We start from the raw sequence: 17,753 nt of genomic DNA, 5'->3' as shown, positions 1-17,753 counted from the left end.
AAAACTAAAATTAAAATTGTTACAGTCTAATAAGATGTTGGTGATTTTATACAATTTCAGATAAAGATTGAAATTTCATGTGAGGATGCTAGAATTCTGTGAGATTTCAATATTCTTGCCTTGTATCTTAGGAGAACTCATTTAAGAGCACTGAAATGTTAAAAGCTTTTTCAGTTTCATGTGATTTGGCCCATTTAAATTATTTCATATGTATTGTTATTCATCCTGAATCAATTCACCACAGAACGAAGTCTTATTCACTTACAGACCTAAAAGGCTGATCTGCACAATAGAGAGATTTGTCTTGATTTCAATTCTCCTTCTTGTTCCAAAGTCATTCTGCCAAAGTACTGGAACCTGGGTTTCCTGACTGTTGCATATTCTCCAAGTTTTGCTTCACAATCTAGTACCATGGGCAAAGTATCTCTTTTTCATTGTGCCAGATTGTCTTTGTGGCGGTTAACATGCATATTAATAAATTATGGTATTTCTTGTTTATATGTTCTGGAGTAATTCCTAATAAACCTACATGAGGTTTCAGTTCAAAGTTTATATTTAGCTTTTTTTTTGCTTGTTTATTTGTTTAATGTTATATATTTATTTCCAATACTTATGAGGTATTTTATTTTACATAACCATTGCATGTAATACAAAGTTGCTTCTTTATACTGACATTTACCCCTTTTTTGTTATATGCTTTATCTATTTAATTATTGATGGAGCTATTACCATAAGTAAAGCATTTTATACCAATTTTCCTCATAGGTATTGTTGATAATTTTGTTTTCTTTATTATTTTCTATATAATTCCTCTCATGAAGAATTATTGTGCTTTTTAAGATTTTTTATCTACTTTATCATATTTTTTTACTTGTTCTTTCCCCATGTCATATTTTAATGACAGATTAAATGCCTAATCTAACTCTTTAATACTTATATTCCACTGACTCCCTCATGTGTGTTGCTTGTTTTGAAGGACAGAAAGAAAATTCAAATGATGGAGAATACAAATCCATCACACTACCAGTCTTTGCTTTAAAGTTATTACAACAGTGAAACATCCATTTTAAAAAGCAACTAATGAAAGGTTAATGACATATGAAATAGAATAACAATTTCAAAAGAATTATTGTGGTGTGCAATGCTATACAACTGTGGGAATCTATAATACAGTATATGAGTATACAGGGATGCTTCAACTAATCGCACCAATGTTTTCTCTTGTGACAGCTGAAGTATTTTCATTTCACCTAATATTTTTTAAAGGGAAATATACCTTTCTTCTACATAACCACTGTTTTCATACGTTTCAATGGGATAGCTAGAACAATGGTTTTTAAATTATTTGATTCAATTCCCTCCAAAATCCTACTTGCTTTATACAAAGTGCATTTGTGACAGCAACACCTAAACTGCATCTTTGCCTCACAAATAAGCAGTTATCTGCACAATTGGTATCTGCACAATCCCTTAATAACCTCCAGTTTAGAACATAGATTCTCCAGCATATATGCTTTGTGGAATTAATTAATCCTTGTGAATGCAAACATTTTTAATTCAAAGAGTACAAAAAATTTTCCAACTCTTGTTAGATACTATGTCATGTAAATAGTAGTACAACACCATCTGCTGTTCCAAAACTGCATTTTTAAATCTGTGTTTTTATCTTAATTGTAATAATTAGAACTACCTGCTTCAGTGATTTTTCTCCTAAATCAATATCAAAAACAGCAGATCTTTCAATGAACAACATATGCATTATTCTTCAGATGAGGCTTTTGAATCAGCACTTGAATGTACAGCCTGCATTGATTTTTATAAGTTATCACACCAGAGAAATACAGTATAGATATACATGTGTCATGTTCTCATATATGGTGAGGCTTTACATGACTTCCTATCCATCTTGGAGGGAAAAGAGAGGAAATTTCTCTACTTTTATACACTGAAGATCCTGTGTGATGTTTTTATGCACACTGACAGCTAGGAAACAGAATGTGACCAGTTTCATTCTGTTTGGGACATATCCTTCCTATGTATATACACAGCATTCTATGGGATTACAACCCTTTACTGGAAAAAGATTTCAAACTTTGGAAGTTTGCATTACAAGTTATACGCTGCCTTATTTGAATGTGAGCAAGATGATGCATTAAAATCACGAAACATATTAAGTCGTATTATTTCTATCAATATTACTCTGAAGTAGTATTTAGAGACAAGGATTTGCAGGATTTGCTTACAGGCCTTTGAAACAATTCTTTCATTATTCTAATTCTTTCTACAATGGGAACATTATTCACTTCAAACAGAATAGCTATCATATATCTGAAATGATATATGATAGCTATTCTGGTAGTCATAAGCTTGGGTTCTTTTAGAATTTAGAGTTTATCTTCTCCTTCTCCTTTCCCTTTCCCTTTCCTTCCATAGCCTGTAGTGAGTCTGCTCTAATCACATGCAAGTTGCAACAGTACTGAAATTAGATTGTAAATGAAGTAGCCTACAGTCCTACTGAAACTGCAGAACATAAAACTTAAAATCTGTACATGTTTTTATGAACATATTTTTCTTATTTCTTCTTCATTTCTAGGTCCTTTAGAGCATGTCCATTTGTCACTTCCATTTGTAACAACAAAGAACAAAGAAGTTAATGCCACAGCAATATTATGGCCCAGTCAAGTTGGAACTCTAACCTATATTTGGTGGTTTGGAAACAACACTGAGGTCCGTATTTCATGCAGTGAAATCAAAGGCTAATTAATGGGGGAGAATTAACTCAAGAAACAGCTTACAGATTACTTGAGTAATACAAAAGATTCTGTTTTTTCCCATCATGCAAAATATAGCTTAAAAATAATATAATTGTTCAGCTTCATATTCATTTATATGTATGTCTGTTATTCTAGGGTTTGAAAGTATACCATTTTCTATTTTTATACTCAGGGTTGTCTATCACACAGAAAAAGATAGGTTTTTGACTGAATGTCTGTAGTTACCATCTTTACTTTAAAAAAAAAAAACTTCCCACATCCTGGACACCACTGTTTATGCTATTTCATTAATGGAATATTTTAAATCCCTCAAATGAATTTCTGTCATATTAAACCACTGTTTATCAACCATGGCAATTTCCCCAATGCGTAGACTTCATATTCCAGATTTCTACAGCCAACATGATCATTAACAAGAATTCTCAGAGTTGAATACACATATACCTGGAAGTATCAAGGCTGGGAAGCACTGCATTAAAGTGATATATTTGCATTATTAATCACTCACCTAAATGATGCATAGCCTATGTATAATATTTAATTTTCTACCTATCACTGATTGCTTCTTTTTAACTAAGCAATGGGTTATGATTTGTTGTACTGCTAAATTTAAAAGTAATTAGAAAGTGGACTTTAACCACTATAGAAGTTATATTAAGGATGTTTCATTGAGATCACATGAAGTTAAACATTTATTGTTTACTGAATGGTCGAAACAACAACGACAAGGTTATCTGATAATATGAAATACATACAACGATGATAGACTTGCACTTCATGAAGGTATCAGGGTCCTGTTACATAATTCAACGAGGCAGTATTGTTTCCTGGTTAGTCCCATTTTCATTCCTCAAAGCTTGATTTAAACTGTTTTGAGATAGATTCTTGATGAAGATAACTCAACAATATTGAAACCTTTAGATACTTAAAAATTCTTCAACTTTACGGATGTGTAATATGATGATTTGCCATAATGTTCAGGGCAAAATTCTGAATTCAGGGTATTCCCTTTTTAAAAAAAAACATTATTTATTCTTTTACCACCCCAAAAATATTCAAAACAAAGGAAAGGGGAAAAAAGAAAAAAATAGACTAACAAACATGGCACCCATGTCATTGGATCTGATTTTACTACTGTTTTTATTGTGGTTGTAATGTAAATCATGCAGTCCTAGGTCTGAATCCTTTTTCCTGGATTTGCACTTTTCTTGGAAAATCCAGTGGAAACTGGCAAAAAAAATATAACACAAATTGCAGTCACATGACCATATGTGGATGCTGCAATCTCCTGTAAATGTGAGTGGATTGCCAATCACCTGAAATGCAGTCATGTGACCATTGGGGTGGACTGCATGACATTTTATAATGGTCAGAAGTGCTTTGTGTCTCATAAAACATCCTTTCTGAAGCCATCATAATTCTAAATGGTCATTAAATGATGAGTCATAAGTGAAAAACTACATGTATAAGAGGTGACTACTTCTTCCACAATACTCAGGTGGAATGAGGCTCTTCTTTTTCTATAATTGTTCATACGTTCTATCATTATTCTAGAAAACAACAGGGTTGCCTTCATTGGTAATTTATTCACCCACTAGATAACATTGTGAGAGCATAGATATGGTACAAGTTATTATTGATTTATTTCTGGATATGACACAACAACATTCTTAGGACCAAGAATTCTCTGTGAAAAAATCTTTACTTTATTGTTGTTGTTATGTGGTTCTTTGGTTCTTCATTTTTTCCTCACTTTTTTATTTCTTTTTTTAGTAACCTGATGTTTTCTCTGTCTAAACTTTATGATCTTTCTTTCTTTCTTTCATTCATTCTTTCTTTCTTTCTTTCTTTCTTTCTTTCTTCTTTCTTTTTTTTTGAAATCTGCAGAGATATATTTTTCATGCTTGTGCAAAGGATATTGCTATGTAACAATTAAATATATAACACCACTCTAATGCAGGGAAACTTCACTATTTTATCACCATTGATCTAGCCCAGACTGAAAGGTTAGAAGGGTCTTCATTTAATGAGTCAATTTTTTAGGGGCCTTATTAACAATTTTATAGGGGAAAAAATATATACCTTCCATATTAACAACTTTCTTATTTTGAATTGGTCAGATGCACAAAAACAATACATGAGTTTAACTGTGTCAGGTTTTGTTCATTTCGGATTCATTGAAATATACAAATTGTATGAGAATATTCAAATTCACATGCTATTGTATATTAAAAATTGGAAGAATTAGAAAGGGAAAAATATCAATCTTACCTAATCTATCCATACCTACATATTGTACACTTTCAAGATTTGTTCATTATATTAAGCCTAAAATTTGATTTATTTGGATCATCTTGGTTTATTTTGTAATCACGAAGCCCAATTTTGTGGCTTAGTTTTTATATAAACCAAGATAAGCATTTGCTTATTATCACCCCCCTTTAGTATTTTTTTTTATTAAAAGTTTTTAAAATTTTACAATAAAAACCCCTTCCCGAATCCCTCCCAACCCTCCCCAAAACCCTACCCCATTCTTCCCAGAGCTGAATACAGGCTTAACTAGAACATAAAAGAAAAAAAAAAATTTAAACCCAAATAAACCTTAAACCAATATCATTACACTCAATAAACAGATTATAACATACTTTAACTCCATTATATATAAAAAACAGAAAGGAAAATAAAAAAATAAAAAGAAATAAAGAATTAAAAATAATAATGATTACACTTCTAAATAAATATCTTAAACTTTAAATATAACTTATTCAAAAGCTAGATGGTATTTTTTTATATCATACTTATATTGTATAAAATTTATCCATCTTTTCCACACCAAGAGATACTTCTCTTGCGATTGATCTTTCAAGAAAGCCGAAATTTTTGCCATTTCCGCTAAGTAAGAAACTTTAAAAAACCATTCTTGCAGAGTAGGCAAAGATTCCTTCTTCCAATATTGCCCTATTAACAACCTAGCCGCAGTAATTAAATTTAACATTAAAATGATCTCTTTGTCATCACAATCCGAAACAATACCCAGCAAAAACAATTGTGGAGTAAATTTTATCCTTCTTTTAAAAATTCTTTGAATATTCCACCATATCTTAATCCAAAAAGCTTTTATACTTTTACATGACCACCAAATATGATAATAAGTGGCATCCAAACAACCGCATCTCCAACATCTAGGCTGCAGGTTTGAATACATATGAGACATTTTTTGTGGATCAAGGTGCCATCTATAAAACATTTTATAAAAATTTTCCCGTAAATTTTGGGCTTGTGTAAATTTAACATTCCTCACACAAATAATCTCCCAAGTGTCTAATAGAATCGGTTCATCAAAATTTTGTGCCCACTTAACCATACAGTCTTTAACTCTGCTTCTGAATCCAATTCCACTAGCACACCATAAATTCTTTTAATATGAGTTCGACTTTGATCTCTAATTTGTTTTAACAAATTCTCATCCTCTCTAAACAAGCCCACCTTATAATCTATCTTCCATCTTTCCGATAGTTGTCTATACTGAAACCAAGAATAGATGATATTTTCTTGTACCATAGATTTTAATTGCCAATTTTTACCATCCCACTTAAGTAATTGAGTATAAGAAATGGTATCCATCTTAACTCCTCTCCTTATTCCTTCTATTGCATGCCATGGAATATCCCATAATGGAATTCTTGAATCACTTCTGTAATATTTCTTCCAAACCCGAAGTAAAGAAAATCTTAAAATATGAGATTTAAAAACCCTATCGACCATTTTATTATAAATTAAATAGGTATGCCATCCAAACAGTAAATCCCATCCTTCCAAAAGGAATATATCTGCATTTGTTAAATTAACCCAATCACTAATTAATGTCAAAACCACGGCATCATAGTACAATTTCAGATTCGGTACCTTGAGTCCACCTCTCTCTCGTATATCTTGTATAATTTTAAGTTTTACTTTTGGTTTTTTCCCTGCCCAGATAAATTTATTAATACCTTTCTGCCACTCATCTAAATTTGCTTCTTTCTTTAAAATAGGTATCATTTGAAATAAGAAAAGAAATTTTGGCAAAACATTCATTTTAATCGCTGCTATTCTCCCCAAGAGGGACAATTGCAGCTTTTTCCAATTATTCAAATCCTTTTGTATTTTAACCCACAACATTTCATAATTGTTTTTATCCAGTTTTGCATTAGAAGCTGATAAAATAACCCCAAAATATTTTACCTTATTGACAACCTCAAAACCTGTCGATCTAACCAGTCTCCTTATCCAAATTGGTCATATTCTTAGGCAATATTTTAGTCTTATTATTATTAATTTTAAAACCTGAAACTTGTCCGTATTGATTTATCAGTTGTAACAACTCCATTACAGAATAAGTTGGTTGAGATAATGTAACAACTAAATCATCTGCAAAAGCCCTTAATTTAAATTCTTTTTTATTAATTTCTATTCCTTTTATCTTCGATGATTCCCAAATTTTAATCAATAAAATTTCCAAGGTTAACACAAACAGCAATGGGGACAATGGACAACCCTGTCTGGTCCCCTTTTCAATTGGAAATACCTCTGATAAGCCTCCATTAACTATAAGTTGTGCCATTTGTTTTTGATAAATGGCTCGAAGGGCCTGTAAAATTTTATCTCCAAAATTCATTTCCTCAACCAGTCTTAGCATAAATTGCCAATTTAATTGATCAAAAGCTTTTTCAGCATCTAAAAATATCAATCCTGCAGAAATTTGATTATTCTTATCCAGATATTCTATTAAATTAATAATTTGTCTAACATTATTTTTCATATACCTTCCAGTTATAAAACCAGTTTGGTCCATATGTATTAATTGGTTCAACACAATCATAAATCTATTAGCTAAAATTTTCGAAAAAAATCTTATAATCCACATTCAAGAGAGATATAGGTCTATAATTCTTTGGTAACGTAAGATCTTGGTCTTCTTTTGGAATCAAAGATATAAAAGCTCTGCCCCAAGACAAGGGGGTCTCTAAACCCTGTAATATATTATTAAAAAGTTCCCTTAAAGGTTCTATCAACTCATCTATCAAAGTCTTATAATAAATTGATGTCAGTCCATCAGTGCCAGGTGCTTTACCTAACTTTAATTCTTTAATTGCTGTCACAATTTCCTCTGTAGTAATTAATCCATTAATTTCTTGTTTCTGATCTTCTGTTAGTTTAGGAAAATGAGCATCTTGTAAATATTTATCTATATCTAAAGCCTGTACTTTCCTGCCCATATATATTTTTTTATAATAATCTAAAAAAGATTTCTTAATCAATTCCTTCTGAAATACCAATTTACCTTTATAATTTATTTTATCTACAATTCTCAACTTCTGTTTCTTTCACAATGGATAGGCCAGCCATCTCCCTGGCTTGTTAGCATTACAAAATGTGTTATGTTTCATGTACAATAAGTTAGTTGCAGTCTGATCTGCCATTAACATATTAAATTGCGATTTAAGCAATTTTATAGATTCCTTAGTCTTCTCATCTATAGGATTCGAAATTAAAACTTTTTCTTTTAATTTAATCTCATCTTCCAACTCCTTACGTTTCTGCACCTGTTTCTGTCTATGAATCTTATTCATTTGCATCAAAACCCCATGCATATAAGCTTTACCTGCATCCCATACCATTGACATTGAAGTACCCTTATGCATATTTAAAACAAAATATTCCTTTAAATGCTCTTTAAGTTTCTGAACATTCATTTCTTGCCTAAACAAATTTTCATTCAACCTCCAAGATCTTCTCTCCTCCTTTTCAGTAACCAGTTCCATCCATACTGGACTATGATCTGTCAATGTCCTTGGAAATATCTTTACATTCTTTACCCTAAAATATAAATCCGTTGTAATAAAAAAAAAGTCAATTCTTGAAAAAGATTGATGTCTATCCAAAAAGAAAGTGAAGTCTCTCTCTTCCAGATTTGTTCTCACCAATAATCTCGCAACTCCCAATCCTCTTTCAAGTCAAAAAAAGCCTTAGGTAATTTAGCCTGTTTAAAAGAAGTAGAAAGTCCTTTTTTGTCTCTAGATGTATCTAAAACTCCATTCCAATCTCCCATCAATATAACAGATCTATAATCCAATAAAATCAATTTTTGATGTAACAACCTATAAAATTGTTCCTGTTGTTGATTTGGTGCATACAAACCTACTATAAGTATTTTCTTACCATACAGTCCAACTTCAATCATAACATATCTCCCTTGAGGATCAGAATCTACTAAACAAGCTGATAAATTTTGCTTAACATAAATAACTACACCCCCTTTTTTCCCAGGAGCAAAAGATACAAAATGAGATCCCAATCGAGCATTAACTAAATATTTTTGATCCTTAGAGATAATATGCGTTTCCTGCAAACAAATAATATCATTATTATGCTGCTTCAAATAGTGAAATATTTTCTTTCTCTTTTGAGGGGAATTAAGGCCATTAGCATTCCATGTCAGGAGCTTTACCAACTCACTCATCCAAAAGCCTAGAGAAGACTGCTTGAAGATCTGCCATTGAAGATTGTACTGAAGATCTCTTAGGTCTTGCTCCTTCCACAGGCTCAGAAACAAATTCTTGTAAAACTTCTTTGACATCTTTCTTCTGTTGTTCCTTTTCCTTACGTCTATGCGCTGCCCGAGTCATTCTTTGCTCTTTCATCTCAACTTGTTGAAACTACTCTGCCTGTGATTTTCCAGCTTTCATCAACACAGCTTCTTCAGACTGCTGGTCAACCTCCTTCCCATCCAAAACTTTAAGCATTATAGGTGGTGATGAGCGTGCTCCCAGGACCGAAGTATAAAACTCCTTTGCTTTAAAAACAGTATTAAGTCTATAACGTGTCCACGCATGGCTCACCACTATTCCAATCGGAATATCCCATCTGAATGGCATTTGCCTTTTTTTAAGTTCCTCTGCCAGAAAAGCAAACTCTTTTCTTCTTCTTAAAATTTTAGATGGAATCTCCTTTAAAATTATAACATCTTGTGCAGCAATCTGGAACCTCTTGTTATAAAAAGCTTGTATAATTTCATTGCACAGAGATCTTTTTCCAAAGTAAATTACTACATCTCTTAGCAGATTTCTTTGCTTTGCAACCCAGGAGTTGACTCTAAATATTTTTTCAATTTCTCTAGATATTTCCTCTTTTTCTCTGTTCAAAATCACAGCAAAATCATTTACTACAATCTCTCTCAGGTCTTGTTGCATATCCTCTCTCAGACCTCTGATTCTTAAAGCAAACTCCATCTCACTATATTGGGACATAACAATTTCATCTTGTGAAATTTCCACCTTTTTTTCCATTCCTTCAAACTTTTCCTCCAAAACCTCTATCTTGTCTGCAACTTCTTCAACTCGAGAATCCAATTTTTCAACCACAGAAGCAAGTCCCTTTAAAGCCAAAACTATATCTTGCCTCAAAATGCTATTATTCTCCACTAAAAGCTCTTTCATTTCACCTCTAATTTGAGATATAGCATTTCCCATTATATCTTGCATATCTTTTACCGTTATTGGTTGCAGGGGAGGAGAAGATGGTGGTATGAGTTTAGGTTGTTGTGCTGGTAATATCGCAGGAGAAGAAGCCACCTTAGGTACTGTAGAAGTTGCTTGATGCTTTGAAGCCATTTTCAAAAATTTTATTTCTTCTTTCCTCCTTCTTAAAAAAAATACAAAATATACAAGAAAAATCCCTTAAAAAAGTTAAAAAAAAGGTTAAACAGAGAGGGAAAATAGTCCTCTTAAAACCCAAATCCACCTTCAAAAAATCAATGTAAGTAATCAAATCCGTTCCATTCCGTTCCAGTCACTTAAAAAAAAAAAACCTGCCGATCGCCATTTTACTTTCCCTTTCAGCAAAAGAAAAAAAAAAGGGAATAAAAATAAATCTTTAAACTGAAAGCCCAAATAAAATAAAAAAATAAAAATAAAATCCTCTATTCAGCTCTGTCCGCTTTTAAGATAACTCACCAAATCACTTTATTCGCAGAGGTGGGAGCAGCGTCTTGCTTTGTCCCTAGAGACAAAGACAGCTGAGAAGCGGAGACAATCTGAACTCCATGGGAGCACTCTTTTCACCCCCCAAAAAAATTCTTTGGGGGATTTCAGAGGCTCTACCACTATTCAGATGATACTCCCCTCCCTCCCTTTGCCCGGGAAGGAGGTTTTGAACCGCAGAACAGCTGATGCCTGCTGTTCTTAGCGGTTCTAACACTTTCTCAGGAGGACGGCTACAAAGTAGCCGCCATCGCCAGCGCAAAACCACCGGAAGTCCTCCCTCCCCTTTAGTATCTTATGAAAACTTATCCATCGTTTTCTGGAGATGTAGGTACTTTTATGAAGCTATTCTAAATGATAGGTTTCATAGTTTATGGAATCTTTCATAATTTATGCTTTTTCATACAATTGAAAAATGTGAGAAAAATAAATCAGTGGCAGTAGCTTCCTAATGATTCTTTGGACATCTTTAATCCCAGTTTGTTTTTAGCAACATGCTTGTCTTGGCTTTTAATTACTACATTAATTAAATTTTCTTGTTTCCTTCTGATGTCTTTGCAGCCACTAATTACTCTAGAAGGGACCATCACATTTACCTTCTCTATGGAAGGTATGAACATAATCACAGTACAAGTTTCTGCAGGAAACACAATTCTGCAAGACACCAAGATGATTGCAGTATATGGTGAGCCTTGTTTTTGTTCACTCTTTGTTGATTTATTCCTTAGGTTTCCATGGCCAGTTCCCCTTTGCTGGGTTCTTGGGTTGAAAAAGAAGAAGAAGATAAGGATAAGAGTATACAAGGCAACTATATGACAATCAGATTAATCAAGAGCTTTGAAGTTGAACTTATATTTATTATCTTTTATAAGATCAAGGATCTATTTATCCATAACAAAGTGCATTCTTTGTACTTCATAATAGATTTACACCAAGAGAAATTCTTACTTTTCAGCAATTCAACACCTGGGTCATATCTTGAAACAGAGATAAACACATGATTTCGACTGAGAGCTGCACTTCGAATTTTTATAATTTTCCCTCAGTGAACATTTTTGTTGATACAGTGATATCACCAGGAAAAAATAAGATTTAAGGGACAAAGAAGCAAATTAGGGTTATGGTTAGGGTTAAGGATAGGGATAGGGATGAGAATAGGGATAAGGATGAGGATAGGGTTAGCATTAGCGACAGGTTAAGCAACTGGATTATCTAATAGAACCAGGAAGCGTCCTGATGTAAATTATCCTCTAGAAGAACAAATGTTATCTTGACGGAATGTGCATGTCTCAATATGATTGTAAGAGTTTCAAATTAATTTTTTCCTCTACATGCTATAGATAGCTATAGATAAAAGTCCTCTACTTGCTCCAAAATCTTCTCCCAAATGGAAATTTTGGAGACTAAGCTATATTTGTATAAACAGCTGGAATGAAAGATGGCCTCTGCACATCTTTGCAATATATATATTTCTTTCTTTCACAACACTGGCCTTCCTACAAATTTCAAATACTGAGCATATTACGTCTCATAAATCCCCACTCAGTTTCCTCATTCTTTACAGCACTACTTAAAGTAATTGCCATGCTGCTTGTCGTATTTTGAGGGGTGTTTTCAAGTGTTTCATTTGAATCCTTTCAAAATACAAACGACCTAATTGCTATAGAGGTTGTATTTGGAGGAATACTGAAGAAAACACACAGACACATATCAAACTACCATATGTGTTTGAAGAAAGGCAAATGAAGACTATGTCTAGATTCTTGTTTTAAGTCTCTTTTTAGTAACTTGGTTCACAGAGCACTAACACTTAATCAGCTGATTACCAATGAGGCTTCAGATTTATCTTCATTTAGAATTTGTTCTGGGTCAGTGCAAAATTGAAATTGATTTAATCAGTATGATTTATATAGAAGACACTTTAAAATCAGTGCATAAATCATTGGTTGTTATGTTTGCAGACTTTTTAAATGCCTTAACTCTCTAAAATGGGCACATAATACAATTACAGCATTACAGTCTATTAAATGCAGTGGAAAGATGAACATTTAGGAGCTTTTTCTACAGCTATTTTCTCCTCTCTTTCTTCTTCAGTTGTGATTATCTGGAGCACTGCAATATAGGAGTCCTTAACTTACAACAGTTCACTTAGTGACTGTTCAATGTTACAACAGTACTGAAAAAAGTGACTTATGACTGTATCTCACACTTATGACCGTTGCAGCATCCCCATGGTCACTTGATCAAAATTCATATACTTGGCAACTGATTCATATTATGAAGGTCGCAGTATCCTGGGGCCATATGATCATCATTTGTGACCTTCTGATAAGCAAAGTCAATGGGGAAGCCAGATTCACTTAACAATTACTAACTTAACAACTGCAGTGATTCACTTAACAATTGTGGCAAGAAAAATCATAAAAATTTGGTGCAATATTCACTTAACAACTGTCTCACTTAGAAACAGAAATTTTGGGCTCAATTATGGTCGTACGTCAAGGACTACCTGTACTTTACAAAGATACCTTTGATATCTTTCAATGTATAATCCTTTAAAATCTTTCAAATGACCTTTTTTACATCAGGCGCTTGTAGTTGAACTACAAAGTAACTAATTGAGAAATAATTACAAGAACCATATTGCATCCTAAGGATCATGCAAAAAGCCCTTTAGTTGGTGATTTAGGCATAAGCTAAATTAGCTATATTACAGGACACAGGTGTCAAACTCGATCATGTCATGTGATGTATTATGACGTTTTATGATGTTTTTTGCCTTTGCGGAGCTGGGGTGGGCGTGGCCTGAACATGACACATCTGGCCTGCAGGCCGCCAGTTTGACAGCCCTGGTACAGGGTCTCACAATCTGCAGGGCCTCACAATAGTTTAGAATATCAGTTTTCTTATAATGAAAACAAGTTCATTTTTCCTTATGTTAATAAAAGTGACTGATTAGTTATTTTGTCAGCATTGTTTGTCTGTATATTAAAAATATGTTTAAATTACACTTAAACAGACGACATCATTATTTATGAGAGAGATCCAGCCAGGCAAATGATCAATATGTAATCAGTAAATGCATTCATTTGAAAATAATTTGTATTTTTCACTTTAAATACTTTGCTATTAAATAATTAAAAGGCAAAATGTATGTTTTCACTTTATTTGTGGTGATCCAAGATCCTCTTTTAGTATGCATATTTGTGAGATCTTGTGTAACTTTTTTAACAAGGGGCCTATAAGTTTTACATAGCTTAGGACCTCAAAAGGTCTAAATTCATCAGTGATAGATACTTTGGAGGGGGTTTATTAGTTAGAATTTAAAATATTAGTCTGTTTCTCTTTGCCTAAATGTATGCTATTTTAATGTGAGCACCATTTAATAATTGTGATTCTCTGTTTTTTTCTTTCCATTTCACTCTTTTCCTCTCCTTTCCTTCTAGAGCATTTTCAGTCTTTACGGCTTTCGTTTTCTCCAAATCTGGATGAATACAATCCAGATATTCCTGAATGGAGACGGGATATTGGTTATGTCATTAAGATAGTTCTAGTTGAGGTAAAAAAAAGTTGCATATTTTATTGATATGTTTTGTTACCTTCCACTAATTTCTTTGAAAGGAGCATTTAGAAGATTCTGAATCCAATTTAAGACACAAAAATGATTTATAGGAATATTCCTTCCATTTATCAGATTAATATAAACAATTTTCATCCATTTAATTTCAGATTTTTTTAAAAAAATCAAAGTCTATATTCACATATATACATACAATTTTAAATACATATATATATATATATATATATATATACATACACACACACACACACACACACACAGAGTCACAGATGCTTGGTCTCACGTCATTGTAATTGTGTTCTTTTGCAGCATGCTAAAAATGGAGTTGTATTTCTTTTCTTTACTAACTGGGGAAGAGAGTTTTAAATATATAGTTCAGTATCTTTATCTTGTATTCTCATCTCTGCATGCTGTTTAAATCTAACATTTTGTCCATATGGGTCATTGCAGTCTGTCCTGTGTCTGTGTTAGATGATCATGTAATTCATTAATAACTCTTCATCCTACTTTCTCAATGTTATGGTGCAGAATAATACAGATCAAGGGATACTGGGACCATTGTGCTAAATGCACTTGCAGAATTAATCCATGATTCTGTATTACTAATTATCTATGAAGGTCTGGAATTGATAGAACAATTCAAGAACGTGATGAAGTATAGATTAGAATATTTTCACTGTAAATAGTTTTCAAGTATTGAGGTATGGAAACAAATTTTCTTGCCAGGATGCAAGGAATATTTCTGTACAAAATTTGAATACCATAGTTAAGACATAAAGAATGGCTAAAAATAGGCTACCATATTAGACTCACCATGATTTAAACCTGAGCAGAATGAGCTGTTATGAACAATGAGAATATGAAGGCCAAAAGTAACATAGGGAAGCTATAATAAGACCACATAAAATATACATTAAACTATGTTTACCATAGGGAGAATACCCTTTTCTTAAACTGGACTCATCAATAGAAGGGATCCATTTCAGACTTTCTTGAATTCTAGGCTGATGAGTTCCAATAGTTTCCAACCTGAAAATACACCGGGGGAGTGGAAGTGACATCATTTATGATATGTTTGATGTAAATTAGATATTGTCATCATACCTTATAGCAGATAAGGCAGGGGTGTCAAACTCGCAACATCACTGACGTGTCGTGATATGTCACTGACGTGTCGTGACATATCATGACTTTTTTCCATTGCCAGCAATGGGGTGCGTGTAGTTTCAGCATGACGCATGCAGCCCGCAGGCCGGCAGTTTGACATCCCTGAGATAAGGTATATTTACAGCTTTTATGGCTCCCCCTCCCAAAAAAGTACATTCAAGAGGTACTAGCTTTAATTATAAAATATTTATTCATTCATTCATTTTATATAGTTTCCTTTTTGATATGTGATTCTGAGAGATGTACAAAATTTAAAAAAGTGAGTTTTAAAGGATTTTAATATAATTAACCATTTTTAGCAGAGGTAGTTAAATCAACTAGAAACAATAAAAATGGTCATGATAGTCTTAAAAATCATCCTGACTAAAATGTTGGGGGAGAAGCCAGGTTTTTAGAGCCTGTCAGTAGATAAGCAGGGTCAGGACATCCAGATTTTGGTGGGAATGTAGAGTAGGTGTGTAGCAGAGATGTCTTGCTGTGTATCATATGACATTGTTTAAAATGATGCCAAGCCTATCAGATATTATTGAATAGCAAAGATAATTGTAAACAGACAGTCCCATATAACCAGCCCCTGGGCATTCCTATATGCATATATATTTCTATACAGAATGTCCTAGAGGTTCTATTTTTAATTTATGTTATTATAACTATCTCAATGGCCATGTTTCTGTAAATACAGAGAGAACCCCTGATTAAGTTAGTCTGATATATTATGTGTGGTAGAGCTCCCACTGTTCTTTTCTACATCCAGTGCAATCAGACCTTGAGCTGTGCAAGATCTAAACAAGGTTGTTATATGACTTTTCACCTCTATTTATCAAATTTTTAACATTTTTTTCTTCCAAATTCTTCCAGATTTGAACTTCAGAATTAATTGGTTTGTGTGTAGCAATTCTTGTTGGGTTGTTTTGGGTCTAATATTGTTTTTTATTATTTCTATATTGATTTTGTAAATACCACAATGTGTGATACAATCTTTATTCATGTCATTCATGTTCATTAATTAATTTTCTTTGCAGATAGCTTTAAACTGTATATTTTAAGTCCCCAAAACCAGCAATCACATTTACCACTGTCTAAGATTCTCTGCTGAGAAATGCCTATAGGAAGGGGAATATAATGCTTATCAAAAACCGGAAAATGGATTTTCTTGGCGGAAGATGTAGATTTGAATGCAATTGTATTTTATGATGAGACTGTGAGCACAAGAAGCAACCCCCCCCCCCAAAAAACCCCCAAGCAATTCTAGGTTTAAAGGTGGTGTGCATTTTTATTTATTATATATATATTAATAAAGAATATTAAATGTTGAATGCTCCAACACTGGAAGTTTTTAAGAAGAGACTGGACAGCCATTTGTCTAAAATAGTATAGGGTTTCCTGCCTGAGCAGGGGGTTGGACTAGATGACCTCCAAGGTCCCTTCCAACTTTATTATTATTATTATTATAAACGTTGGAATAAATAGAATGATAGGATATAAGTTAAATAAATAAAATTATTTGTATTAATAATGTCATTAAAGTTAGAAAAAATATATATTAGAAGACAACCAGTTCAAGTATATTTTAGCTACAGAGACAAAATTTTGGATGTCTAATATATTGTTACTTTTATTAGGCAACAAGCATTTCCAGTGAACAAATTTTGGTAGCAATCCTGCCAGGGTTACCCACCTCAGCTGAACTCTTTATTTTGCCCTATAAGAATATCAATGGAGAAAGTCAAGAAACAGCTGAAGATCTGCAACAGGTATCTGGTTCTTTTAGGTTACATAATATTGTTGAACTACTAAGAAATTTGCATTAAGCATTTGTGGAAAGTGGAGATCACATACATCTCACATTAATATTAATTTATAGTCATTTTTATTTTTACTTGCATTATTCTTGATTTTACAACCTTTCATTTTTCTCTAAATTGTTCCTTCAGTCATTGAATAAGAACATATTAACAAATTTAAAGGAGGCACACACAAAAAAAGGCTTGGGATTTCATAGTCTTAATAACCCAGGTTTTTTTATAATTATTTTTTTATTTTATTGAAAAGTTTTATACAAATTTTCCATTTTATTACAATACAATATCCCTCCCCCCTCCCCCCCACCCTAACCCTAACCCTCCCTCACTTCCCAGAGCTGATTACAGGGTTACAAATAAGCAAACAAATTCTAACTAAGCTTATCCAACTATACCAATAACCAAATCC

General features: G+C 32.8%; 1 protein-coding gene across 5 annotated transcripts in view; it reads left to right on the top strand.

Annotated features, from left to right (window-relative positions):
* SORCS1 (sortilin related VPS10 domain containing receptor 1) overlaps positions 1 to 17,753 on the top strand; it is a 440,998-nt gene that overhangs the window by 405,958 nt on the left and 17,287 nt on the right. For all 5 annotated transcript variants that reach the window (XM_039335794.1, XM_039335792.1, XM_039335796.1 and 2 more), the window contains exons 20-23: positions 2,594 to 2,727; positions 11,357 to 11,480; positions 14,242 to 14,354; positions 17,165 to 17,296. In XM_039335794.1, the coding sequence (XP_039191728.1) occupies positions 2,594 to 2,727; positions 11,357 to 11,480; positions 14,242 to 14,354; positions 17,165 to 17,296 (503 nt within the window). The remainder of the gene's footprint in view (positions 1 to 2,593; positions 2,728 to 11,356; positions 11,481 to 14,241; positions 14,355 to 17,164; positions 17,297 to 17,753) is intronic.

Source organism: Crotalus tigris, unplaced genomic scaffold (assembly GCF_016545835.1).
Source record: "Crotalus tigris isolate CLP2741 ecotype Arizona unplaced genomic scaffold, ASM1654583v1 scf7180000017659.2616968, whole genome shotgun sequence".
Lineage (NCBI taxonomy): Eukaryota > Metazoa > Chordata > Lepidosauria > Squamata > Viperidae > Crotalus > Crotalus tigris.
Note: the sequence above shows the minus strand (reverse complement) of the source record. Positions and strands in the feature narration are given on the sequence as shown.